Source organism: Pelophylax lessonae, assembly GCF_965119305.1.
Source record: "Pelophylax lessonae genome assembly, chromosome: 2".
Taxonomy (NCBI): domain Eukaryota; kingdom Metazoa; phylum Chordata; class Amphibia; order Anura; family Ranidae; genus Pelophylax; species Pelophylax lessonae.
Window position 1 is genome coordinate 409,797,736 of NC_138769.1, and position 26,809 is coordinate 409,824,544.

General features: G+C 47.2%; 1 protein-coding gene across 1 annotated transcript in view; it reads right to left on the bottom strand.

Moving 5' to 3' along the window:
- Positions 1-26,809, bottom strand: part of ZZEF1 (zinc finger ZZ-type and EF-hand domain containing 1) — a 499,621-nt gene that overhangs the window by 450,796 nt on the left and 22,016 nt on the right. Inside the window, exon 3 of the mRNA XM_082244777.1 lies at positions 7,893-8,087. Within this exon, the coding sequence (XP_082100903.1) occupies positions 7,893-8,087 (195 nt within the window). The remainder of the gene's footprint in view (positions 1-7,892; positions 8,088-26,809) is intronic.

The window sequence follows — 26,809 nt, forward strand, 5'->3', positions numbered from 1 at the left end:
AATTTTTATTTTGTACATTTAATGATTAATTTGCCTCATTTAAAGTCCCGCAAACCAATGTAAAGAAATTTTTGTATATACAAATAGGGATGGAGGCTTGTTTTTCTAATATGAAGGTGTGCTGCAGAACATAAAATTCTCTACTCATGTTATACACACCTCCTCTGTTGCAATGGATTTGCACAGAGCAGCCTGGATCCTCCTCTTCTCCGGTCCCTATTCGGTGCTCCTGGCCCCTCCTTCCTGTTCAGTGCCCCCAGAGCAAGCGGCTTGCTATTGGGGCACCCAAGCTGAGTCACAGCTCCCTGTGTCCATTCAGACACGAAGCCCTGACCTTCCCCCGCCCTTTTCTCCCGACTGACTAGCTGACTTTACAGCAGTGGGAGCCAATGGCGCCGCTATGCTTCAGCCAATCAGGAAGAAGAAGCTCGTTCGCCTGAGACACTCGTGGACATCACTGGACAGAGAGGGACCTCAGGTAAGAGGGGCAAAGAATGCAATAAGATAAAAAACCTGCTGCCTTTAAAACTCCTTTAACATTGGCAGGGCTAATTAAAATGACATGCTTTTATTTATCCATGCAAAACCTTTATCCCAAAAGGAAAGAAAATGGTTGCTTTAACTGAAGTGTGTGAGCTGGAATTTAGCTAAATTTTTTGGGTGGTTCAAAATCTGCTAATGCATTTAACACTACCCTTTAACACTACTACACTAATGGCGCTTTTCCACTGCATGGAACCGAACGGTTCGGCTCACTTTTGTGCTTTTCCACTGCTGGTACCGCATGGTATAGTGTAGGAACGGTTCGGTACAGTACAGTACGGCGGCGCTTTTCCACTGCATGGAACCGAACGGTAGGGCTCTCAAAAACAGTACCTACTCGATTGTGGTTCCAAGAGGTACCATACCCGGTACCATATCCCACAATCCTTTGCATGCAGTCACTACTAGCCACTGATTGGTCAGAGAATCCCACCCACCCCGTTGTTATCCCACCCACTTAACTTTAGTACTACTTTAGTGGAAAAGCAAATCATACTGTACCATACCGAACCGTTCCAACACCGTACCATGCGGTACCAGCAGTGGAAAAGCAAACCGGGCCAAGCAGGGCCGAGCCGGTACTTGCAGTGGAAAAGTGCCATAACTCCTATTACCAGTTTAAACAATTATGTACAAATAATACATTTTTCTTGAGGTCACAGCTCTATTTATTAAACAGTTTGATTTGAGTACACAGGAGTCTAATCCGTGGTAGTCTGCAATACAGGTTTATTGTTTTGGCAGTGTACAGAAATTATACCAGGGACTCCAGACAGGAGGGCTTTTTGGGGCCATGATCCAACTTAAATTTTGCAAATTTCCTCAGTCAAAAGGGTTTTTTCTTTGCTAGGTTTTTGCTGTGTGAGTGATCATAAAGGTCAGTACTGTGAGAGTGAATATGGGTTAATACCATGAGACTAAGAATAAATATGGGTCAGGTACTGTGAAAATGAGAGCAAATGGATCAGTACTGTGTAAGTCAGAACATTATGGGTCAGTAATGTCAAAGTGAGAAAACATACTATACTGTATGTGTCATCCCTTTGAGATTGAGAGGGCATATTGGTCAGGACAAAGTGAGAGCATATGAGTTTAGTCCTGTGAAAATAAGAAAGCATACAGGTCGGTACTGCGAGACAGAGAAAGCATACAGGTCGGTACTGCGAGACAGAGAAAGCATACAGGTCGGTACTGCGAGACAGAGAAAGCATTCAGGTCGGTACTGCGAGACAGAGAAAGCATTCAGGTCGGTACTGCGAGACAGAGAAAGCATACAGGTCGGTACTGCGAGACAGAGAAAGCATACAGGTCGGTACTGCGAGACAGAGAAAGCATACAGGTCGGTACTGCGAGACAGAGAAAGCATTCAGGTCGGTACTGCGAGACAGAGAAAGCATTCAGGTCGGTACTGCGAGACAGAGAAAGCATTCAGGTCGGTACTGCGAGACAGAGAAAGCATGCAGGTCGGTACTGTGAGACTAAAAGCATGCAGGTTGGTACTATGAGACAGAGAGCATATGTGCAAAGAGCGCTACCAATGTTTAATCCTGGTGTTGATATCAATATGCATAAACCAATTTCATGAACATAGCTAAACTAAAATCTTTAATATATTAAATGTCCAAACAAAAGTCCATCATTAACCATAATCTTCTTAACCTCCCTGGCGGTATGATTCTTTCCGATTTTAGGTGCTGAAAGCGGTACCATTATTTTGCATGTAATTCTTAAGAACGAGCAGCCCAAACCAACTATTTACATATGATTTTTTTTTTTACTGTGTGTTCTTTATAACATCTCGGGTATGATAAAGTTTGAAACACACAATCATAAATTATAATATAATAACTATAAATAAGTAGATAGATAGATAGATAAAAAGTACATTAAAACTGCAGGAAAGGGCACTGGGGGGCAAACTAATGTGAATTTATTTTATTTTGTAATGTATCAGTGTGTTTGGTGTGTTTTACTTTTTGAATTTGCCGCCGGCTCCACCCCCCTGCGAGCGTCACGTCGCAAGAGACTGAAGCAGGGGCACAGAGCATCGGGAGGAAGATCCGGCCGCCGCACACTGCCGGGATACATCGCTGGATCCCGGGGACAAGGCAAGTACCCTCTCTTACAGGATCCAGCAATCTCCCTAGCGGTACCCCGAGTGTGGCTCGGGGTTACCGCTTATGGCTCTGAAATTTCACCCCGAGCCACACTCGGGAATACCGCTAAGGAGGTTAATAGAATAGCGAACAATTATCATGACTGAAGTGCCAAGTGCTGTAAACAAATTGGTGCAGTCCGCGCTGCCCTCCTAGGTGCTCGCTCACTCACCAGCTGGCATGGACCCCCACGAGGGACTAGAAAGCCCAGCATCTGAGACATTTACAAAGCGCAAAAAAGACTCCTGTCATGGGGGCAGGGCCGCTGTTAGAAATCATGGGGCCCCATACAGCCCACCTGATGGGGCCCCCCTCAACCAAACCCTTGACACCACCCATTGCCCCGCCCCCTGATCCCGACTCGAAACAAAAGGCAGGTTTGTTACCGTTTATATAAATGCTTGCGGAGCCAACGTGTGCGTTCGCAATTGCGCATAAGCATAAAGTAGTGGGGGCAGTTTAAATTTATTTAAAATTGTATTTTTATTAATTTTATTACAAAGAAAAAAATTGTACACTGTATCTTTACATTTTTTTTTCTTTTTTGCTATCACAAGGGATGAACATCCCTTGTGATAGCATGAGCCACGACAGGTACTCTTTATGGAGAGATCTGGGGTCTTTTAGACCCCATATCTGTCCAAAGCATCTGATCAAACCAAGATCAGTTTGATCAGATGCTTGTTCAAACTGGTAATGGCTACGAGACCGAAACTGGAAGTGATAAAATCCTTGTCGCTTCATGCCATACAGTGGGAGGAACGACATCCGCCCCTCTCACTGTGTCTCAGGAACTGGATGCTACTGTTTGCATCCTAAAGGTGGTAAAGGCAGGGATGCCACTGCCTGTGAAAGTAATCCATTGGCTTCTTAGCCACTAGGGTTACTTTTACTGTGTTCAGAATCACTGAGGCAAAAAAAAAAAAAAAAAAATGATATCTTGTTCATTGCTGTAGTAATGACCAAGATATCACCCTTCCAATCCAGTGACATATTGGTATGTAGGGGATTGGTTTGGGGGGCAGTAAAAGTGCAGCTCTGCTGCACATGTTTACTGCTCCCCCAACTGAATTGTAAAGTAGCATCTCACTGTGTCCTATGATCATCACACAGGCAGCACAATAAGCAGGGGCTCTATCATGGCTCAGTGTCACATGGCTGTTGGATGCTAACTTTGTTATGGCTGTGGTGTGTTACAGTCTGTAAAACTCAGTACATCTAACAGCCATGAGTTGACAAAGTCAGCACCCAACAGCCGTGTGACACAGAGACAGGATAGAGCCCCTGCTTTTTGTGCTGCTATTGATAACCTGCTGTGCTGTGGTAGTATAATAGGACACAGTGAGGATTCTATCCTCTATTCTCCACTCACTGTGTCCATTGCTGCTGCACTCTCCTTCTGCTGTTCGCTGACAGCCGCTCAACTGCTTCATATCTCCTCAGGACAGAACCCGGGAGCCGAACGGAGAACAGTAGTATCACTCCGCCGGCCGGGACTATTTGAATAGTGGGGCGGCATGATGTACTTGCGCCCGAAAATAAAGAAATAGTCCCTCCACTGCGCTCACCTCCTGGGCCCCTTTGTAGACCTGATGGGGCCCAGGAAAATTATATAACACCACCCCATAGGCAAGTAGAAGTGGGAGAGTTTAGAAAGCTATTTTTTTAAAATATGCAGTAACGAACTTTAATGTGGCCGGGGCCGGGCCCCCACTGTGTAGCTGATGGCCGGGCCCGGTACAACAGGGCCGGTTGTACTGCCCTATCAGCGGCCCTGCATGGGGGCCCGTGGCATCTGGTGAGTGAGCAGGCACATAGGAGGGGTGCACGGACTGAATTAATGTTTACAGCACTTGGCACTTTAGTCATAATAATTGTCTAATATTCTATTAGAAAGATCACTGTTAATGATGTAGTTTTGTTTGGACATTTGATAAATTGAAGATGTTAGTTTAACAATATGTTCGTGCATATTGATATCAACACCAAGATTTAACATTGGGAGCGATTTTTTTTTTTTTTACATATGTACACGATTTAAAGGTACCACACCTTTTAAGGAGCAGCAACCCCACACGGTTTTTGCTTGTTTCTTATTTAATCATAATTTGTATTCATTATTCATATTTGTACTCATATGTTAGCACAATCCAGAAGCGAGGGTATATAATATATATTATATATATATATATATATATATGTATGTGTGTGTGTGTGTGTGTGTGCGCGTGTGTGCGGGCATATAGATATATATGTTAACATATACAGTGGGTACGGAAAGTATTCAGACCCCCTTAAATTTTTCACTCTGTTATATTGCAGCCATTTGCTAAAATCATTTAAGTTCATTCTTCTTCCTCATAAATGTACACATAGCACCCCATACTGACAGAAAAACACAGAATTGTTGACATTGTTGCAGATTTATTAAAAAAGAAAAACTGAAATATCACATGGTCCTAAGTATTCAGACCCTTTGCTGTGACACTCATATATTTAACTCAGGTGCTTTCCATTTCTTCTGATCATCCTTGAGATGGTTCTACACCTTCATTTGAGTCCAGCTGTGTTTGATTATACTGATTGGACTTGATTAGGAAAGCCACACACCTGTCTATATAAGACCTTCCAGATCACAATGCATGTCAGAGCAAATGAGAATCATGAGGTCAAAGGAACTGCCTGAAGAGCTCAGAGACAGAATTGTGGCAAGGCACAGATCTGGCCAAGGTTACAAAAAGATTTCTGCTGCACTTAAGGTTCCTAAGAGCACAGTGGCCTCCATAATCCTCAAATGGAAGACGTTTGGGGCGACCAGAACCCTTCCTAGAGCTGGCCGTCCGGCCAAACTGAGCTATCGGGGGAGAAGAGCCTTGGTGAGAGAGGTAAAGAAGAACCCAAAGATCACTGTGGCTGAGCTCCAGAGATGCAGTCAGGAGATGGGAGAAAGTTGTAGAAAGTCAACCATCACTGCAGCCCTCCACCAGTCAGGGCTTTATGGCAGAGTGGCCCGACGGAAGCCTCTCCTCAGTGTAAGACACATGAAAGCCCGCATGGAGTTTGCTAAAAAACACCTGAAGGACTCCAAGATGGTGAGAAATAAGATTCTCTGGTCTGATGAGACCAAAATAGAACTTTTTGGCCTTAATTCTAAGCGGTATGTGTGGAGAAAACCAGGCACTGCTCATCACCTGTCCAATACAGTCCCAAGAGTGAAGCATGGTGGTGGCAGCATCATGCTGTGGGGGTGTTTTTCAGCTGCAGGGACAGGACGACTGGTTGCAATCGAGGGAAAGATGAATGCGGCCAAGTACAGGGATATCCTGGACAAAAACCTTCTCCAGAGTGCTCTGGACCTCAGACTGGGCCGAAGGTTTACCTTCCAACAAGACAATGACCCTAAGCACACAGCTAAAATAACGAAGGAGTGGCTTCACAACAACTCCGTGACTGTTTTTGAATGGCCCAGCCAGAGCCCTGACTTAAACCCAATTGAGCATCTCTGGAGAGACCTAAAAATGGCTGTCCACCAACGTTTACCATCCAACCTGACAGAACTGGAGAGGATCTGCAAGGAGGAATGGCAGAGGATCCCCAAATCCAGGTGTGAAAGACTTGTTGCATCTTTCCCAAAAAGACTCCTGGCTGTATTAGATCAAAAGGGGGCTTCTACTAAATACTGAGCAAAGGGTCTGAATACTTAGGACCATGTGATATTTCAGTTTTTCTTTTTTAATAAATCTGCAACAATGTCAACAATTCTGTGTTTTTCTGTCAGTATGGGGTGCTATGTGTACATTCATGAGGAAGAAGAATGAACTTAAATGATTTTAGCAAATGGCTGCAATATAACAAAGAGTGAAAAATTTAAGGGGGTCTGAATACTTTCCGTACCCACTGTATATCAAATTGAGAGAGCATTTGGGTCAGGGATATGAGACAGAGGGCTTATGGATCAGTACTGAGTGCATGCGTAAGGTGCTGTACTATGTGTATGACAGTATGTCTCAGGGATTAATCCTGTGTGTGGGATTGTCCAAAATAGCAAAAAGAAGAAAAAAAAAAAAACAACACACCCACCAATTGCAATACTTACACACAAAGGAAGACACAATGAGTCGGCGCACGACAGAAGAGATCTCAGAAAAGACTCTGACCAAGTCTACCAATGTAGACCAAGGTCATTTTATCTTTATGTGTCGTTTTTAGAAAAAGGAGGCTTTTTATTCTACTGGGAATTAATATTTTAGAATTTTTAATTAGTGTCAAGGAATCGGATTTGGATGTTTTTAAAGATTTGCATTATATATGTCGTCTTATACCTCCTTTGTTTATAGATTGACCTGATGAAAGTTGTCTACAAGTAGGATTTACTTCCCACCTTCATACACCTCAGACAGATATAGGGATTTTTTAAGGATTTTAAAGGAATCGGATTAGTTTGCAAGAGTTGGATCATATATGTTTCGTATACCTGCTGACTTCTGATTTAATTATCTGGTCTGTCTATATATTATAAGTAGTGAGACCCCCTTTTTTCTTCAGCATCTTCCTATATCTTAAGACGTCTCGCTGCGATTCTGACATTGGTAGACTTGGTCAGAGTCTTTTCTGAGATCTCTTCTGTCGTGCGCCGACTCATTGTGTCTTCCTTATTGTATTGGTATTTAGTGATTAATACTAGAGTTGGCTGCATATAGAATCGGATTGAATCCGAATCTCAGAGTCATTATTTATTCATTCATTTATAACGAGCTGCGGCATATTAGAGGAATCCTCCCACTCGGATACATACGTGACAGCGCATTTATCACCCCACTATTTTTTCTCGAATACTTACACACAAACTTTACTTTGTGCTTGTGAATTTATGTAAATGTGTCAGTAAAAAAAGATTGGGAACCAACCAATTACAATGGTGACTAGCTTTAGTTTGCTGGCTCCCAACTCTTTTAGCTGCTTACTAGACTTCCGTGAGATTTCTCCAGGTTGGATTTATAGGATGGAGACTGCAAGAGGAGACGTTGAAAAAAAGAACGGTGAGCAGGAATCTGCAGTAACAGAGTATGAAATTATTGTGAAGTAGTGCCACTTTGCAGGCCTTCCCTTCCAACATAAAAAGAAAAGGAAGATCCCCATGTATACTTTAAAGTCTTTGGAGTGTACCTAGATGTTATAAAAACAGCTACCCACCTTTTTCTTTTTTGAGTAACCTCTCTAAATAATCTTTAAGCACTGAGGATCGCATAGTGAAAAGGTTACTGCAGCATTCCAGAATAGGATAGGGGATCACAGTACTAGGAATTCGATTTCGATGTAAAAAACGAAGAGTCTTAGAAGAATGTAGGTTAAGACTATCCTTAGATTTGGAGAATATGTCGATGAAACCTGGAAGAGGGGGGAAAAAAAAAAATGTCTATTACCTTATTCATGTATACATGTAATAACTGTCTGATTTGCTGGCATATGTGGAATTAAAAGCAAACTACAGTTTCTCAGTTTCCACCTGGATAGGCTTCCTTTTGGTTTGGCAGCAACAGAGGAGAAATAGCCCTGTGTAAGCGCCAGGTCATGACTTCGAACTTACACAGGACTCTCATAACATCACCATTTGACATTGATGGTTCTGATCATAAAAAAAACAAAGTTTCTTGTGGAAAGAAAGAGGAGAACATTACATTTTTCTTCACTTCTTGTGATCTACTGGAGTGGCATGGGAGGAAGGGGAAGGTAAGTATAAGATTATGGCAAAGCTGCTATTAAAGTGAACCTGTTGGTTTGTCATTTATGAGCAAAGCACAGGTTCACTCTAAAAGTGCCAATTAGCTAAATTCTTTATTATTTTGGGGTTTTTTTTCTCCTTCCCTTCACTTCCTCACCGCTGCCCTATTATTATACACAGCTAACAAATAACATCTCTACAGTTTGGCTTCCCAGCATACATCCCGGTAAAGCATGTTTTACATAACTAAGTCAGTCAAGAGCCAACTTAGTTGGTATTAGGTATAATTCCAGCTGCATCATAGTTATCAAGTGATTCTGAATCATTTTCTGTTTGACAACAACCTGTAAACCTTGCAATATTATGTCACAATCATCAAATTTTCAATTTTTTAATGCAAACAAATGCTACTTGTGAACAGAAGTTTACATAATGCAAGAATCAAACAACTGATCTCATATTAAATGCAAGAATCAAACAACTGATCTCATATTAAACTTGTCAACGTTTAACTGCTACTTATCCCCACCTTGACTCCCCGTGCAACACAGCTTTTGCATTATTATTATTATACGTAAGCTTAAAGTACACTTACCTGCTCTGTGCAATGGTTTTGCCCAGGGCAGCCCAGATCCTCCTTGTGAATTAAAACTGGATTTTTGTCCAATCGTAAAATCCTTTTCTCTGATGTTCATTGACAGACACAGCGCATATCTTCTTTGACCCTTGGGTTATGCTGCCCCCTACAAGAGTAGGACACTAGGCGGAAAATAATTGACTACGCCTATAGGGAAGTCCTAGGGGGTATACTCCCACTTCCTGCTATAGGACTTCAGTTTTTAACTTCTTCAGATCCGCGCTATAGCCGAAAGACGGCTACAGCGCGGACTCGAATTTCCGGGAGGCCGTCTTTAAACGCCCTCCCAGACACAGGCTCCCCGCGCGCTCCCGCAAGCGCGCATCGGGGAAAATCTGTGTCGGCCATGTCCCTTGGACACAGCCAATCACAGATCGTGGTAAATGGCCAATCACAGCGGCCATTTACCACGTGATCGGCCCATGCAATGAGAGATGATCTCATATGTAAACATATGAGATAATCTCTCATCGCCAGCTCTCCTTCCTCACACAGAGACTGCAGTGTGAGGAAGGAACAGAGCCGATCAGCCGTTCGGGGACACAGACAAATGTAATCAGGGCACTGATCACCTCACCAGTGCCCTGATTACAACAGAGGTAAATAAAATACAATGTGCCCACCATCAGTGCCCACAGTGCCCTCCATCAGTGCCCATAGTGCCTGCTCATCTAGGCACTGATGAGCACTGACTGGCAGCACTATGGGCACTGAGTGTGAGCACTGATGGTGCTGCCCATCAGTGCTCATCAGTGCCGCCCATCAGTGCTCATCAGTGCCACCCATCAGTGCAGCCCGTCAGTGCCACCTCTGAGTGCCCAGCAGTGCCACCTCTGAGTGCCCAGCAGTGCCACCTCTGAGTGCCCAGCAGTGCCACCTCTGAGTGCCCAGCAGTGCCACCTCTGAGTGCCCAACAGTGCCACATCAGTGCCCAACAGTGCCACCTCAGTGCCACCTCTCAGTGCCCAACAGTGCCACCTCTCAGTGCCCAACAGTGCCACCTCTCAGTGCCCAACAGTGCCACCTCTCAGTGCCCAACAGTGCCACCTCTCAGTGCCACCCATCAGTGCCACCTATCAGTGCCGCCTATCAGTGCTCATCAGTGCGGCATTAACCAGAGATGATTAAATACCACCAAAAGAAAGCTCCATTTGTGTGAAAAAAATGATAAAAATTTCATATGGGTACAGTGTAGCATGACCGCGCAATTGTCATTCAAAGTGTGAGAGTGCTGAAAGCTGAAAATTGGCCTGGATAGGAAGGGGGTGAAAGTGCCCGGTAGGCAAGTGGTTAACAAGCAGTGTCAGAAGAATTCATAGCCCAACTCAACAGAGGGGTGGGTGCTGTGTCCGTCAATGAACATAAGAGAAAAAGATTTTCTGGTAAGACAAAAATCCAGTTTTCTCTTCCGTTCATTGACTGACACAGCTCCATATCTTCTTTGACCCTTGGGACATCCCAAAGCAGTGTCAACATGACACACACAGCAATAAAAAATACTTCCCAAAAAGGCTAAACGTAGCCAACCAGGTAACACAGAAGCTCAACCAGGAACAACTGGAAGCTCACCTGACAGAAAAAAAAAAAAAAAATATGACACCCTCAAGAGGCTAAAGCTTCTCCAACAGCGGCCTGCAAAACCTTGCGGCCAAAAGCAACATCCGCAGATGCGAATACATCCACTTTGTAAAATTTTGTGAAAGTGTGCACAGACGACCAAGTGGCCGCCTTGCAAACCTGGAAGACTGACGCCTGATGACGGAAGGCCCAGGAGGCAATAAACGCCCTCGTAGAATGTGCCTTAACTTGGAAAGGAGGAACTTGACCCTTAATGGAATAGGCCTGCACCACCGTCTGCCTGATCCACCAGCAAATGGTCACAGCAGAAGCGGCCTGCCCCTTACGAGAACCATCCATAGGGACAAACAAGGAATCCGATTTGTGAAACTACTCAGCTCAGTCGCCGCCAGGTACACCCTGATTGCCTTAAATTCCCTGGATGTGGTTTGGGCAATCTCTTTAGGATGCTTAGGACACAAGGAAGGCAACACAATGTCTTCATTCAAGTGCAAAACAGAAACAACCTTAGGAAGGAATAACTGGCAGGGACGTAGCACCACTTTTGTCCCTGTGAACCACCAGGTAAGGTGACCAACAGGACAATGCAGCCAACTCCAACACCCTGAGTGCAGAAGTAATAGACACTAAGAAGGCCACTTTCTGTGGCAACGGATACCTTACCGGGAGAGCCAGTTGGCGTACCCCCTGAACAAAAGTGTGAACCAAAGAGTTTGTGGCCAACGGGTGTTGGAAAAAAATAGCTAAGGCAGAAATCTGGCCCTTGATGGTGCCCAGGGCCAAATGCTGATCTACACCTCTTTGGAGAAACTCCAAAAGACGAGACACCGAAAAGGAATGGGGGGGGGGGGGGGTGTGCCCTCGAGGCTCACACCAAATAATGTACGCCCTCCAGACTTGATGATATATCCTCCTAGTAGTAGATTTTCTAGCTTTCAACAGCATAGGAATTACCGATTCAGACAACCCTCTGTCCTTCAGCACCTGACTTTCAATAGCCAAGCCGTTAAAGCCAGCGACTGTAAAGCAGGATGGAAGATCGCTCCTTGAGCCGAAAGATCTTCTCTGAGAGGGAGTCTCCAAGGAACATCAGTGACCAGTCTTACTAGACCTGTGTACAAAGACCAGCGAGGCCAATCTGGAGCCACCAGAATGACTAGAATCCCTTCTGCCTCGATTCTTCATAGAAGCCTTGGCAGACGTTTTAGTGGAGGAAAGGCATACATTAGATGAAACTGGCCCCAAGGGGGCCACCAGAGCTTCTGTGGCGTCGACCAGAGGATCACGAGACCTTGCCACAAACCTTTGAACCTTCCGGTTGAGACGAGAGGCCAACAGGTCTACATCGGGAGTCCCTTTACCAGAGACACAGTTGATGAAACACCTCCAGATGGGGAGACCATTTTCATTGATCCAGCGCCTGCCGACTGAGGTAGTCCGCCTGCCAATTTTCCACCCCTGCAATATGCACTGCACAGCAGAGAGGGCTGAACGAACCGTTCTTCCCACCTTAGAATGCCGGCCACTTCTCTGGCCGCTAGGGCACTTTGGTGCCCCCTTGATGATTGACATAAGCCACAGCCGTGGCTTTGTCCAATTGAATCCTTACCGGGCACCCCTGTAGACTATCAGTCCACAGGGACAGGCAGAACCTGATTGTCTAAATCTCCAGGATATTGATTGGCAGACTAGACTTCTTCAGAGTTCGAACCCCCCCCCAAGCCGGAACCGTCCACAAAACACCTTCCCACTCAGACAGGCTGGCATCTGTGGTGACCACCGTCCAGTACAGATGGAGAAAGGATTTCCCCTGTCGAAGAGCCAGGGGGGGGGGGGGGGAGCCACCATATCAAGGACCCCCTTGTAACCCAGCTCAACAGGATCAGATTGTCTAAAGGACTGTGGATTCTTGTTCCATTTGGCAATCTCCTTTTGCAGAGGCTTGGTATGGAACTGAGCAAACAGAACTGCCTCGAAGGTGGATACAATCAAGCCCAGAACTTGCATGCACGTCCTGAGAGATGACCGCCGATTGGATTAACAGGAGCCCAATCGCATCCTGCAACTTCTGGAGTTTTTTCTCCAGGAGAAACATCCCGGCTGAGGCTAAATCCAGAGTCAGGCCCAGGTAGTCCAATTTGTTGGACAGAATCAGAGCCGGTTTTTGAAAATTTAGTTTCCACCTGAACTCTTGCAAAGTTCGCACAGTGATATCCAGATTGTCTTTTAAAGGCAGTTGGAGATTCTGCTCACAGAAGAAGGTCATCGAGTTAACCCAGTACTGCAATCCCCTGCTGCCTTAGCAAATTTAACTTCAGGGCCAACACCTTTGTGAACACCGGAGGAGCTGAGGCGAGACCAAAGGTTAACGCCACAAATTAATAGTGCTCCTAGCCCACGGCAAAGCAAAGAAAAAACACTGATGCCCGACATATATCGGGATATGAAGATAAGTGTCCTTGATAGAGGCCAGAAAACCCCCTTGATAAAGGGATGCCACTACCGTGCAAATGGACTCCATCGGAAATTTCTGAACCCACACAAAGCAGATCAAGGTCTTGAGATCCAGGATTGGACAGACCTTGCCTTCCTTCCTAGGGACAGTAAATAGGTTTGAATAAAACCCCTGAAAACGTTCCGACTCTGGAACTGTACCGCCCCAAGAAGGCCCCGCAGATGATCCGAGGACAGACGCAAGTTGTCGAGGTCCACGGGTCTGGAAAGAAGCAAAGATATCTCCCCACCCCAGATACAGGTGAGGGCAACCCTTCAGGCAGAAGTGGACTTGTCAGCGGGACCCACTTTTGGCTTACCAGACCAGGGTCTCTTGAAACCTCCAGTGAAATTATGGGGCGGATTTTCATCCCTTGTCCTGCGATCCTGCGGGATGAAAGGGCCTTTTGTGGGCCAAGAAGAAAGGACCACTCTTGCGACAAGGCGCTTTGCCCTTGGCAACCTGTGGAAGCAGGCGTACTCTTACCTCCCGCATAAACCTTTACAAGACCTCTTCCATGGAAGCTCTGAACAGGTGGTCTCCTACAAAGGGGAGAACGGTCAGCACCTTTTTGGAAGCCTGGTCCACAGACCAGCATTTCAGCCAAATCATGTGGCGAAGGGTCAACGCCATCACAGACACCCTGCAGGCTAAGGTGGCCGCGTCCAGAGAGGCATCACAGATATACTGCAAGCCCTGTACTAACTGGTCCGCCAGTTAGGATACTGACCCCCCTCCAAACCCTGGCGCAGAAGCTTTGCCCATTCCATTAAGGTCTGGAAGACCAAGGTTTTGGCAAATACCAGCCTCAAAATTTAACTGATCACGGTAAAAAAAAGGTATCGGACCAGAGACTCAGCTCTTTTGTCAACAGGGTCTTTAAAGGACGGAGAGTCCTCCACCGGTAGCAGTGTGGCTTTATTTGACCCGGAAACCTGGGAATCCACCACCAGCGGAATTGTCAGATTCTTTACAAAAGACTCTTCAAAAGGATACCTCCTAGCGAAACGCTTAGGTACCCCGACCATGCGTTTTGAGGAACCCCACTGACTAGAGAAAATATCTTCCAAATAGGCAGGAAAGGGTAACACCTTAGTCGCCTTGGCTGATCTGCGGGTACAAAACTGTACCGTCGAAGCCGACGCAGCAATAGATGTGTCCTCCAATTTTAAAGTTTCCCCTACTGATACAATCAGTGCATCCACTAGCGCCTTTTCATGCTCGGCTGTAGTGAAAGAGGAATAGTCCTCACTATCAGAGCACTCAGGGTGCGTGGACGCAGATCCAGTAGGGTGACTCGCGTCCGCGGCACCCAGATCAACCTCTGATTCTGAGGAGACAGAGGATGCAGATGAAGTCGGGGGGGAAGCTTGTTGCTAGGCCTATTTCGAAGGGCCATATCAACTTTGGACACCATGGACTGCAGGGCGGCCGTCACGCTAACGCTATGCAGACGATAATGAAACTGTCATTATACATATTTATAATAGCAAACAATCCCGATGCCCCATGACCAATGAGAATTGAGAATGGGAGGAGAATAGTCCCTATTGGAGTAATCCAGTGTATGGCCAGGAAGAGAGGAGTTTTTTCCGTCTATTTATGCTTGCTACGAGGAGATGTGCGCCCAACTTCCGAAGACGTCACGTTTTGATGACGAAACGCGTCAAGTTGAGCCGTACGTAGCCTCGTTTTCGCTGTGGTACGTGGAACGCAAACCGCGTCATACCAGGTAGCCCCGTGTAGGAAGCGGGCGGTACCTCATTGGCGTCCCGCAAGGCTCCCTGTCTTTTGTATTAAGCGTTTTTTCCACCATATTTCTATACATTGTACTACCAACAATTTATTTTATATTATCATTTTAAAGCATTTGTCGCAATTTTTTTTGTCTTTTGGATTTTAATTTACTACACCATGAGGAGTGCGATATTTTTGCTTTAATACACCAACCAATAGGAGCATCCAGGACCACCCGGACATGGACGGCTGGGACCCCGCTGGATACCTACCTTATAAGCCTTAATGACCCACTTGTCGTAAGACATTGGGGGTCAACACCATCTGGTGAGTTTGCATTGCCTATCCTATTAACACAGGAGCACGGTGGGTGACACCACCATTGCACTGTTTGCTGTCGTTTTTGAAACAACTTCACTGAAGCTAGATAGAATATTCACTTTGGAATATATACATATATTTTTTTGGACTATATGGACACAATATATATTCACCTATTATTTTTTTTTGAACTATTCACTTTTTAACACCAGCATATATACTTTTCAAGATATAATTGGTATCTGTTATCATATGTTTTGAGCAATATTTATTTGTTGTATTTGAGAATGCTTAGTTGATGGTACAAATATATATAACGGAATTTTTGTAAAATCTTACCTGTAAAATTCCTTTCTCTGAGTCCTCCGACAGTCGCCGCCTCTTCATATTCGTCACATATGGGGTATTAGACTTTGCTCCGAAGGAGTAGATAGGCAACAGAATATGTTAACATTAAAGCTTTTAACATATCCCACCCTCAAGGGGTGGTCCCCTCAGTAAATACCCTCCTACTTCCTGCAACCATATCTCAGTTTTAGTGGAATAGCAGTAGAGTATACAACCAAACCCCAAAAGAGGGGCGGGGGCGGCGACTGTCGGAGGACTCAGAGAAAGGAATTTTACAGGTAAGATTTTACAAAAATTCCGTTTTCTCTTACGTCCTCCGACAGTCGCCGCCTCTTCATATTCGTCACATATGGGGACGTCCCAAAGCAGTGCAAACATGAGGGGTGGGAAACGCATCCGCGCCGAAAAGGCAACGCAGTCTCCGCATCAAAGAAAGGAACCTTACCAAAAGGAAGGAAACCAGCTGGGCAACAGGAAAAAAACAAGTGCCCAACAGGAGCAACAACCCAGGAAAAGACAAATAACCATGGGATAAAAAACTCATCCCAACAGCCAGAGGTCCCCAACAAGGGACCCTAGGGAATTGCCGCACTAAGAACCTTGCGGCCAAAGGAAGCATCCGCCGATGCCTGAACATCCACTTTGTAGAATTTTGTGAAAGTGTGCACGGTCGACCAAGTCGCCGCCTTACACACCTGGGCTACAGAAGCCCCATGACGACAGGCCCAAGACGTACTCAGAGATCTAGTAGAGTGCGCCTTCACAGGTACAGGGGGAACCTTCCCCTGCAAGGCATAGGCTTGTTCAATGGTCTGCCTGATCCATTTAGCGATGGTAGAGGCCGACGCCGCCATGCCCTTCTGAGGACCCTCTGGAAGAACAAACAAGGAATCCGTCTTTCGAAAAGACTCAGTCGATTTAAGGTAAACCCTTATCGCCCGAACAACATCCAGAGAGTGTAATCTCACCTCCTTTGGATGTTTAGGCTTCGCGCACAGCGAAGGCAAGACAATATCCTCATTAAGATGGAATTCCGAAACTCGTTTCGGGAGAAAAGAAGGATTAGGTCGCAAGACCACCTTATCCAAATGAACAACCAGATACGGAGACTTGCAGGACAAAGCTGCCAGCTCCGACACTCTGCGAGCCGAAGTGATCGCCACCAAAAAGGTGACCTTTTTGGACAACATAGACAACGAGATCTCCCTGATCTGTTCAAAAGGAGCACGTTGCAACACAGACAGAACGAGATTCAAGTCCCAAGGGGGCAAAGGATCCCTCCTAGGAGGAACCAGATGCCGCACACCCTGAACAAAAGTGCCAACCAAGGAGTTGGAAGCCACGGGACGTTGAAACAGAACGGCCAGCGCAGACACCTGACCCTTAATCGTAGCCAGCGCCAAACGCTGATCGACACCCGTTTGAAGGAAGGACAGCACTCGGGAAACCGAGTACGTGCGGGGTGAAAACCCCCTGGACTCACACCAGGCAAAATAGGCCTTCCAAGTACGGTAATAAACCTTCCCCGAGGAAGACTTCCTCGCGTTGATCAAAGTATGAACGACCTCTGGGGAGAGACCCTTCTCCTTCAGGACCTCGGTCTCAACAGCCAGGCCGTCAAAGCCAGAGACTGTAAAGCAGGATGGTATATCGGTCCTTGAGACAGGAGATCGTCTCGAAGAGGCAGACGCCACGGGGCGTCGACCGCCAGATTCACGAGGTCTGCGTACCAGGACCGGCGAGGCCAGTCCGGTGCCACAAGAATCACCGTGCTGCGTTCCGAGTGTAACCTGCGAAGGAACCTGGACAGCAACTGAATCGGTGGAAACGCGTACATCAGCCTGTACTGATGCCACGGGGCCACTAACGCGTCCGACGCGTCTGCCCGAGGGTCGCGCGTCCTTGCCACGAACCTTCTCACCTTGTAGTTGAGACGAGACGCGAACAGGTCCACATCTGGAAGACCCCACTTTGCGCACAACATCTGGAAGACAGTCGGGTGGAGAGACCATTCCCCCTGATCCAGGGTCTGGCGACTCAGATAGTCCTGAAAATACAAAGCAAAAAAGGGCGCACCAGCCTAGCGCATTATCCTTGGCAAGTTTATTTGGATAAAATTGTTTAAAATCAAATACTCACAAACAAACAAGAAGTTTCAGGCACATCAATTCCATACACCTGCCTCCTACCACCTGGAATTGATGTGCCTGAAACTTCTTGTTTGTTTGTGAGTATTTGATTTTAAACAATTTTATCCAAATAAACTTGCCAAGGATAATGCGCTAGGCTGGTGCGCCCTTTTTTGCTTTGTATTTTCAGTGTTTGGTCGACCACCCTGGTCGTAAGGGGCAGCAAAGCCTAGCCATCATGGATGCCTAATACCAGTACGAGTTCCAGGATTGTAACAGCCTGAGGACCAGGTTCCGAGCGCAGGAAAAGGGAGTGCTGTCCAGCACTTATCTTTTTTGGGACTCAGATAGTCCGCCTGCCAGTTCTCCACCCCCGGAATGTGAACCGCCGTTATCGCCGGGACATGAGTCTCGGCCCAAGACAGAATGTCGGCCACTTCTCGAGCCGCTCGGGCACTCCTGGTGCCCCCTTGGTGGTTGATGTAGGCAACCGCCGTGGCATTGTCCGTCTGCACCCGAACCGGGCAGCCCTGCAGCCGGTCCGTCCAGCGATGAAGACAGAGATTTATCGCACGCAATTCCAGAATGTTGATCGGAAGGGAGGACTCCCCCTCCGACCAAGTTCCCTGGGCTGAGAGAACGCCCAGAACACCACCCCAGCCCGACAGGCTGGCATCCGTGGTGATCACCGTCCACGAGATAGGACGAAACGACTTGCCCCCGGACACCATCGGGGACTGGAGCCACCACAGAAGGTCTCTTCTGGTGCGATGACTCAACGAGATTTGAAGATCCAGGGATTGAGGTCGCCCGTCCCACATGGACAGGATCTCCGCTTGGAGACCCCGCGTGTGAAACTGGGCGAAGGGGATCGCCTCGAAGGCCGAGACCATCAATCCCAGACATCTCATGCACGTCCGCAGAGACGAGTGCGGAACGTCCCTGAGGGTCCTGACTTCCTCCTGAAGAGTTCTGAGTTTGTCTTCCGGCAGGAAGACCTTCGCCTGCACCGAGTCCAGAATCATTCCCAGGTAGGGAAGACGAACCGACGGACTCAGTGTCGACTTTGGAAAATTTATCGTCCAACCAAACTCCTGCAGAGTTTGCATCGTGACAGACAGGTCCTTCTCCAGACCCTGGCTGGTCGCAGACCGAACCAGAATGTCGTCCAGATAACCCAGGACAGAAATGCCCTGGGCCCTCAATAATGCCAGAACCGGTGCAAGCACCTTGGTGAAGACCCGCGGAGCCGAGGCGAGACCAAAAGGCAACGCCACGAACTGGTAGTGATCCTCCGCAATGGCAAAACGAAGGTACCTCTGGTGACCCTCGAAAATGGGGATGTGAAGATACGCATCCTTCAAATCGATGGAGGCCATGAATTCCCCCGGAACCAGGGCAGCCACCACCGACCGCAGGGATTCCATGCGGAACTTGCGAACCCGCACAGAGCGGTTCAGAGCCTTCAAGTCCAGAATTGGACGAACCTTGCCCTCCTTTCTGGGCACGGTGAACAGATTGGAATAAAACCCCCGAAATCTGTCCCGATGAGGCACCGGAACCACCACTCCCTGAGCCCTCAGGTCCCGCACCGCCAGGTGCAGGTCCCGTAAACGCTCTGGAGACAGTTGAAGATTTGAGGGAAAAAATCTGCTCTCCGGCCGAGAGAGAGACTCGATCTTGTAACCAGATCGAACGATCTCCTGAACCCATCTGTCCCGCACGCGGGCCAACCAGGGCTGAAGAAAACCGAGCAAGCGTCCCCCCACCCCAAAACTGGGTGAGGGCGCCCCTTCAGGCCGCACTGTTATGGGCTGCGGATTTCTGTTTACCAGACCAGGGCTTCTTCTGAGAGCCCTGACCTTTGAACGGTTTGCCCTTGTAGTGCGACCGAAAGGCACGAAAGGACCCCTGAGGGGGCCGAAAATTAGCATGCTTCTTCCCAGACGCCCCCTTAGCCTTGGGGAAATGGGGCAAGAGAGTGCTCTTACCTCCGGTGATCCCCTTAATCAACACATCCAAGGACTCCCCAAAAAGGCGAGACCCATCATAAGGCAGATTGGCTAAGGTCTTACGTGAAGACTGGTCCACCGACCAACATTTCAACCAAACCAGGCGGCGAGACAACACCGCCACGCTGTGCACACGTGCAGCCAACGGGACTAAGTCCAAGTCCGCATCACACAGATACATGACACCCTGGTGGATTTGATCCACCATATCCAGGGTCGCCGGCGAGGCCGAATCGGCCACTAAGACGCGCCGAAGCATCTGCGTCCAACTTGCGACCCCTGGGCCGCCATGAGAGAGGCAAACAGAGCCTTAAGCATAGAACCCGTAACAGAATAAGTATGACGGGCAAGAGACTCCAATCTCCTATCCGTGGCATCACGGAACACCGGGGAATCCTCTGCAGGAATCGCAGTGGATTTGTTTAAAACCGCAATTGCGTGATCCACTGGGGGTGGCACACACCACCTTTCATCAGTGGAAGGCGAGAAAGGATAACGCAGCTTGAACCTACTAGGTACAGCAAAAGGTTTGCGCAGATTGCGCCATTGTTCCTTAACAGCGCGCTGAAAAACATCATTGCAGGGAAAAACCTGCGGCGTCCTGCGTTTTCTCTGCGTCCCATAAGCCGCCAAGGCAGCGGGGGGACACACTTCATCCTGCAAACGCAGCGTTTGTTTTATGGAAGCAATCAATTCATCCATGATTGCAAGCTCTTCAGGCGAGCCAGGGGGAGAATTATCAACCCCTTCAACTTCAGCCTCCACCTCGGACCCCACTAGATCCAGGGAGGAGCGGGACCCCGATAAGGAGGCCCCCGCCATAACAACCCCATCACCTTCACCCTCAGAATCAGAGGAAAGAGCAATTCTGGGTCTTTTAGTAGATTGAGCAGCCACCAGCATCTGCACCTGAGCAGCAAGGCCAGCCACAATAGTGGCTAAATCCCCCCCTGGGGGGGGAAACAGCGGTCCCCTGGCTTTCCACCAAGGCGGTAGGAAATTTGCCCTCCTGAGAATCCATTGCCCCTACAACAAATGCCGGATAATAAAGGGTTAACTGCCCCTTTAACACGCGCGGCGAGCGCAGCCCACCGCACCACAACACAAGCACAATGAGACCCCCACAGGGACAATAAAACTGATACAGGCAAAGGATAGGAAGGATAAAACCTGAGGAGACCCTCGCCGCTGCTGCTGCCTCGATCGGTGTTCCTGGAGAAGAGGAAGTGATGCTGCCAGGGCGCTCTATGAAAGCCTATGGGAGGCTACAAGAAAATGGCCGCCATGCATGTAGAACATGCGGCCGGAGCGAGTGTAGGCAAAATGGCGCCGTTTGGCGCCGAAACCGCCGCTCCACTGTACAGTAATGCACACGTCTCCACATAAAAAAACATGTCAGATCGCCGCAGCGATCGCTGTATAATGCCCAAACATGCCATAAAACATGCCCCACAGCACACAGCTTCTCACACTGACAAGGCTGACACACACAGTGTCACACAGCTCCCCCCCCCCCCCTTGCAGCCCACAGCATGCAGCCGAGAGATAGGGAGACAAACAGTGTGAATAGAGGCAGGTTACACAGTCCCAGACTGACACCCCCCCAGACAGACAGGTCCCCACATAAATACACTTACCTCACAGTGGCGTGGGGGACCCGCACAGGCGAACAAGCCGCTGCACATGAGGCAGGGAGAGTCGCATACAAGACGCACAGAATGGGGGTTAAGAAACCGCACAGCGTCCAGTGAGGTAGCCACCTCACCAATCATCCCTGCACCGAACAGGGATGGGTCGTTCACTGTGCCAGGAGCGTTACCTGGCTGAACGCTCGATGGCAGGCTGGGAAGCCACTGACCCACGACCTGCGACCAGGGGGATCAGCCTGAGACCCAGCCCGCATGATCCTCTTCGTCCGAAGAACTAACTAATGCTGACAAAAAGAACAGCTAAGTAAAGATAGAGAGAAAACTCAAACAAAAATCAAAAAAAGAAGAAAGAGTCTGGGGCACAAAGCCCCAGCACAGAGAGAGCCAGCCACTCCTGACAAGCTAGACATTAAAACTGGGATATGGTTGCAGGAAGTAGGAGGGTATTGACTGAGGGGACCACCCCTTGAGGGTGGGATATGTTAAAAGCTTTAATGTTAACATATTCTGTTGCCTAGCTACTCCTTCGGAGCAAAGTCTAATACCCCATATGTGACGAATATGAAGAGGCGGCGACTGTCGGAGGACGTAAGAGAAATATTTTTTTTTGCACTTGACTGCAAAGTCACACCAAGCATAGAATTTGCACTTTATTTGGGTAACAGCAAAACGCACGGACAAGTGCACAGGTACTAGAGATATTATTTTATTTTTACCACATATTTGTTATAATTAACTGACATATTCTTTTAGGATATGCACTGTGGGTAATATCCATCATATTACCAAGTCTCATATGTCACCTTCAGGGTTGTCCACAGCAGCAATCCCATAGTCTAACTTTGACTACGCACAGTGTTCAAACCAAAATATTTGGTATCACAATTTTATCACATCACTCTTTGCACAGTATTATTTACCCCCACCCTGCTCCAGGACATGCGCTGTGAGTAATATTTACTATTACACGCAACTTCCAGTCTCACCCCTAGGGGTCATCCACAGCAGCAATCCCATTGCTACATTTTCAACAGTAATTGGCGCAAGTGTTTTCCCACACAATCATTTTCCTTTAGCCCACTGCGCCAACCAATTCTTCCTTTTCCCCTGGGGTTTGCCATCTTGCTCTTGAGCCCTTTGAGGCTAAAAAGGCAGTTTAGTTGGCTGTTTTCTCTTAACAGGGAATCTTTTTTTTGTCAGCTGTCCTGTCTAAAACAGGACTGAACAGCAGATCCCCCATAATTGGAATACCACAAAGCTTGCTTTTGGATGCTGCATCACCTGGACAGGTCTTTAACCATAGAGCCCATCTGGCTGAGTTAGCAAGGGCTGTAGGTCTTGCTGTCATCCTTACAGATTCTGCTGATGCATCCGCAATGTAGGCTACAGCCATTGACATAGTAGAAAAGAATCAAGGATCTCGTTTGGGCGAATCTGTGATAATATGCGCTTGGGATTTAATTTTTCCAGTACTCCAAATTTCTAGATACGCAAGTAGTCGCCATAGCTGCCTTGAGATTGCCCATGATGGATTGCCAAGCTTTTTTATATTGTTGATCCATCCTTTTGTCCATGGGAATCTTTTAATATTCCCATGTCCCCAAATGCCAGTCAGTTGACCTGGAAACTTGGGAAAAGGTAGCATCTAGCTTAGGTACTTTTTTCCAAAGTGCCCCTGGGTCTTCATCAAAAGGAAAACGCCTTTTATGGGCCTTTGGGGTAAAAAGTTCTCTCTGGTTCTGCCCATTCTTATTTTATTGGCCTTAGAGATAATTGAATGTACAGGAAAGATGAAACCTTTAGGCTCCCCCAGACCTGCATACATCTGATCATGCTGAGACAATTAAATTTTTCTCTTCTCCCAAGCCCAAGGTAACAAACTGCCTTTAACAAATCATCAACCTGATCTAAAGACAGCTTGTATTTTGAAGGTATATCTTTCTACCCCTTCCTCCTCTTCTACCTCCGAATCTTCTTTGGAATAAGAGGGGGAAAGTCCCTCTTGGGTAGGAGGACTTATCTCAACCTCCAATGCAGGAATTAACTGTGAGCCCTGAGAGAATTTGGAGGTAGATGGCTAACTTAGGGGGTGGATTTGTTATTGACGAGCAAAGGATTGAATGGTAGCATCCAGCTCTTTTTAAACCAATGCGATTAAAACGCTGCATGCAGTAGAATCTTCCTCTTTAACCAGGGAGTAAATGTATGTATGACAGTGTTTTCTTCCAACCTTCAGGTAGCTCTGCTTTGCATGCAGGGCATGTCTTTTGAAACAGCCAGGTCAGAGCTCCTAGCCTGCCGCCATAACGAGGGAAAAAACACAAGACAAACAATCCCTGTGAGTCAACCATTTCTCATCAGGGTCACCCCAGGTGCACAGGAAGCGTAAACAAAATTCCAAGTGCCCAGACAGGCCCCCAGCCAACGGGGGGTGGGGGGGGGGGGAGAAGAAGGAGAGAGAGACCCCACAGTAATGAAGGCAAGATACACAACCCACTCCTTACCTGGGCCTTGCTGGTGCCTGTCCCACTTGCTCCCGCGACCATTGTGGTGTTGCAGACTCCAATAGCGCCGCTGCGCTGGACCAGAACTGCAAAATATGCACCAGCTCTGTTCCTCCCCTCTCCACTTTCCCGGCGGAAGTGACACCTCGCGCCTGCTCCACGAGTGCTGCCCCTCACCAGATATCTCACTTTTGGCCGCACGAGTCACTACTCACATCTGGAAAAAAATGGCGGCGGCACCTGTACAAACAGACCGGCGGGCGGGTCTAAAAAAAAAAAAAAAGGAAGCCCAACACCGTTGTCTGCCCAAGAAGCAGCGTTCACCTGAGCAGTACAGGCTCCCCTGAGCACCGAAGAGGGAGAGGGAGTCCATCCAAATAACAGCTCGTGTGGTATGGGAGGAACAGGCTCTCAAAGAAAAAAAAAGTAGGTATGGTGGAGCAGGAAGCCTGGTCTCTCAGGACAACACCTACGAGCTCCTGACTCCCCACTAGGTGTTCCTCAGCCAGAGGAAACAAAAACTGATGAGCTAGATAGTTACATAGTTAGTCAGGTTGAAAAAAGACATCAGTCTATCCAGTTCAACCTATGATGTGTGAGTGTGTTTGCTGCTGTTAACCGCACATTGCATACCCCTGTATGTTGTGGTCTTTATGTGCCCATCTAATAGTTTTTTGGAACTATCAATGCTCCCTGCTGATACGACTGTTTGCGGAAGAGAATTCCACATCCTTACTGCTCTTACAGTGAAGAACCCCCTGCGCATTTTGAAGGTTAAACCGCCTTTCCTCTAGTTTTAGTGAGTGGCCACGTGTCTTATTGTATTTCCTTTCTCTGAATAGGTTTTTCCATATGCTAGGGTTGCCAGTACAATATTTGTACATTGATATTATATCCCCCCCTCAATCGTCTCTTCTCCAGAGAGAATAAGTTCAGTGCTTGTAGTCTTTCCTCATAGCTGATGTCCTCCATTCCCCTAATTATTTTTGTTGCCCTTCTCTGGACTTTCTCCAGTTCCAGCACATCCTTCCTGAGGACCGGTGCCCAGAACTGGACAGCATACTCCAGATGTGGCCGGACCAGAGTCTTATAGAGTGGGAGAATAATCTCTTTATTTCTGGAGTGAATCCCCTTTTTTATACATCCCAGTATTCTGTTGGCTTTGCTTGCAGCTGCTTGGCATTGCATGCCACTGCCAAGCCTGTTGTCTACTAGTACCCCCAGGTCCTTTTCCACCCTAGACTCACCCAGAGGTTCTTCCCCCCCAGTGAGTAGCTTGCTTTCTGGTTTCTGGCACCCAGGTGCATTACTACATTTTTCAACATTAAACCTCATCTGCCATGTAGTTGCCCATCCCATAATTTTGTTCAGGTCCGCTTGGTTTCCACATCCTGCCCAGAAGATATTGGCCTGCTTAGTTTAGTATCATCCGCAAATACTGAGATTTTGCTCGATATCCCCTCCTCTAGATCATTTATGAATAAATTAAACAGGATAGGCCCCAGGAGAGAACCCTGGGGGACCCCCCTTTCCACACCCGCCCAATCTGAGTACTCCCCATTAATCACCACTCTTTGCAACCTCCCCTGGAGCCAGTTCTCTATCCAGGTACTCACCTTATGGTCCAAACCTACCTTCCTTAGTTTGAACAGTAAGCGTTTGTGGGGAACGGTGTCAAAGGCCTTTGCGAAGTCCAGGTACACCACATCCACAGGCTTACCTTTATCTAGGTGGCAGCTCACTTCATCATAGAAGGTTAATAGATTGGTTTGGCAAGAACGATTTTTCATGAATCCATGCTGATTACTACTAATAATACCATTTTCATTACTAAAGTCTTGTATGTGGTCCCTTAACATCCCCTCCAAAATCTTGCAGACTACTGATGTTAGGCTGACCGGCCTATAGTTCCCCGGGATATATCTCTGCCCCTTTTTAAATATTGGTACCACGTTGGCTTTTTTCCAATCAGCTGGCACCATACCCATCTGTAAACTATCCTTAAAGATCAAGAATAATGAGCTGTGGGGAGAAGCCTCCCTTTAAAAAGTTTGGTGGAAGTGGTGTTTCCTGTTGGCAAGTGGGAGGAGCCATCTATCAAGGTGCTGTCCTGAATGACGTTAAGGGAAAAAGTGCATGGCCACGTCAGCTCCATAGGATCAGATGCTGCAGCAGGGACACAGGCAAAAAGGTAATGCTACTAAACAGCAGGACCAACAGGGGTTAATTTTCTTTACACAAAACAAATTTGAAAATTCTAAAGTGGTTATGCATACAATGCAATATTTGAAGTAATAGCATTTTTATACCTTTTGGATTTAATGTCATTTTAACCCTTGTAGTGTGTGTGTGTGTGTAGGAAGGGGGGGAGGGGGGGGGGCAAAGTTTCAATTCCTGGAGTTGGGCTTTAACAAACATAGAAATTTCAATATTTATTCCCATAGAATGGAGCCAAAAAAACAATCACCAAACAATTATGAAACTATGTAGGGAAGTGCAGCTTACTGACTGGAGAGCAGTAAGGAGCACATTTACTAATCAGGCCTCCGTCACGTGTCCGTTTAGTTGAATTCACCAGATTCCAGCAGCAAGCATTAGTACTGATAAAGTATTTACAGGCTGACAGTAGCTGTTGCAGGCTGACAGCGGCTGTTGCTGTTCCCATGTAGCCGCACACCAAGCGGTTACCTGAGGTTAGGGATAGATGTCCAAACCTAAACTGAGCCATATACATGCAAGCTTGGGCATCCATCCATAACCGCAGGTGACTGGTGTGTGGTTAGATTCAAACCGCGTCAGCCACCGTGAGCCTGTTAATAGTTTAGGCAGGCTGTGATACGAGAGGACACACAAGGGGCAACAATTTCCCCATATAGATATGGACACCTGGGATTATCGCATATAGCGTTCCTAGTCCACCTAATAATACGGAAGACTTGGATGCCTGGGTATATTATGTACTACCTATAAAGGATTGCC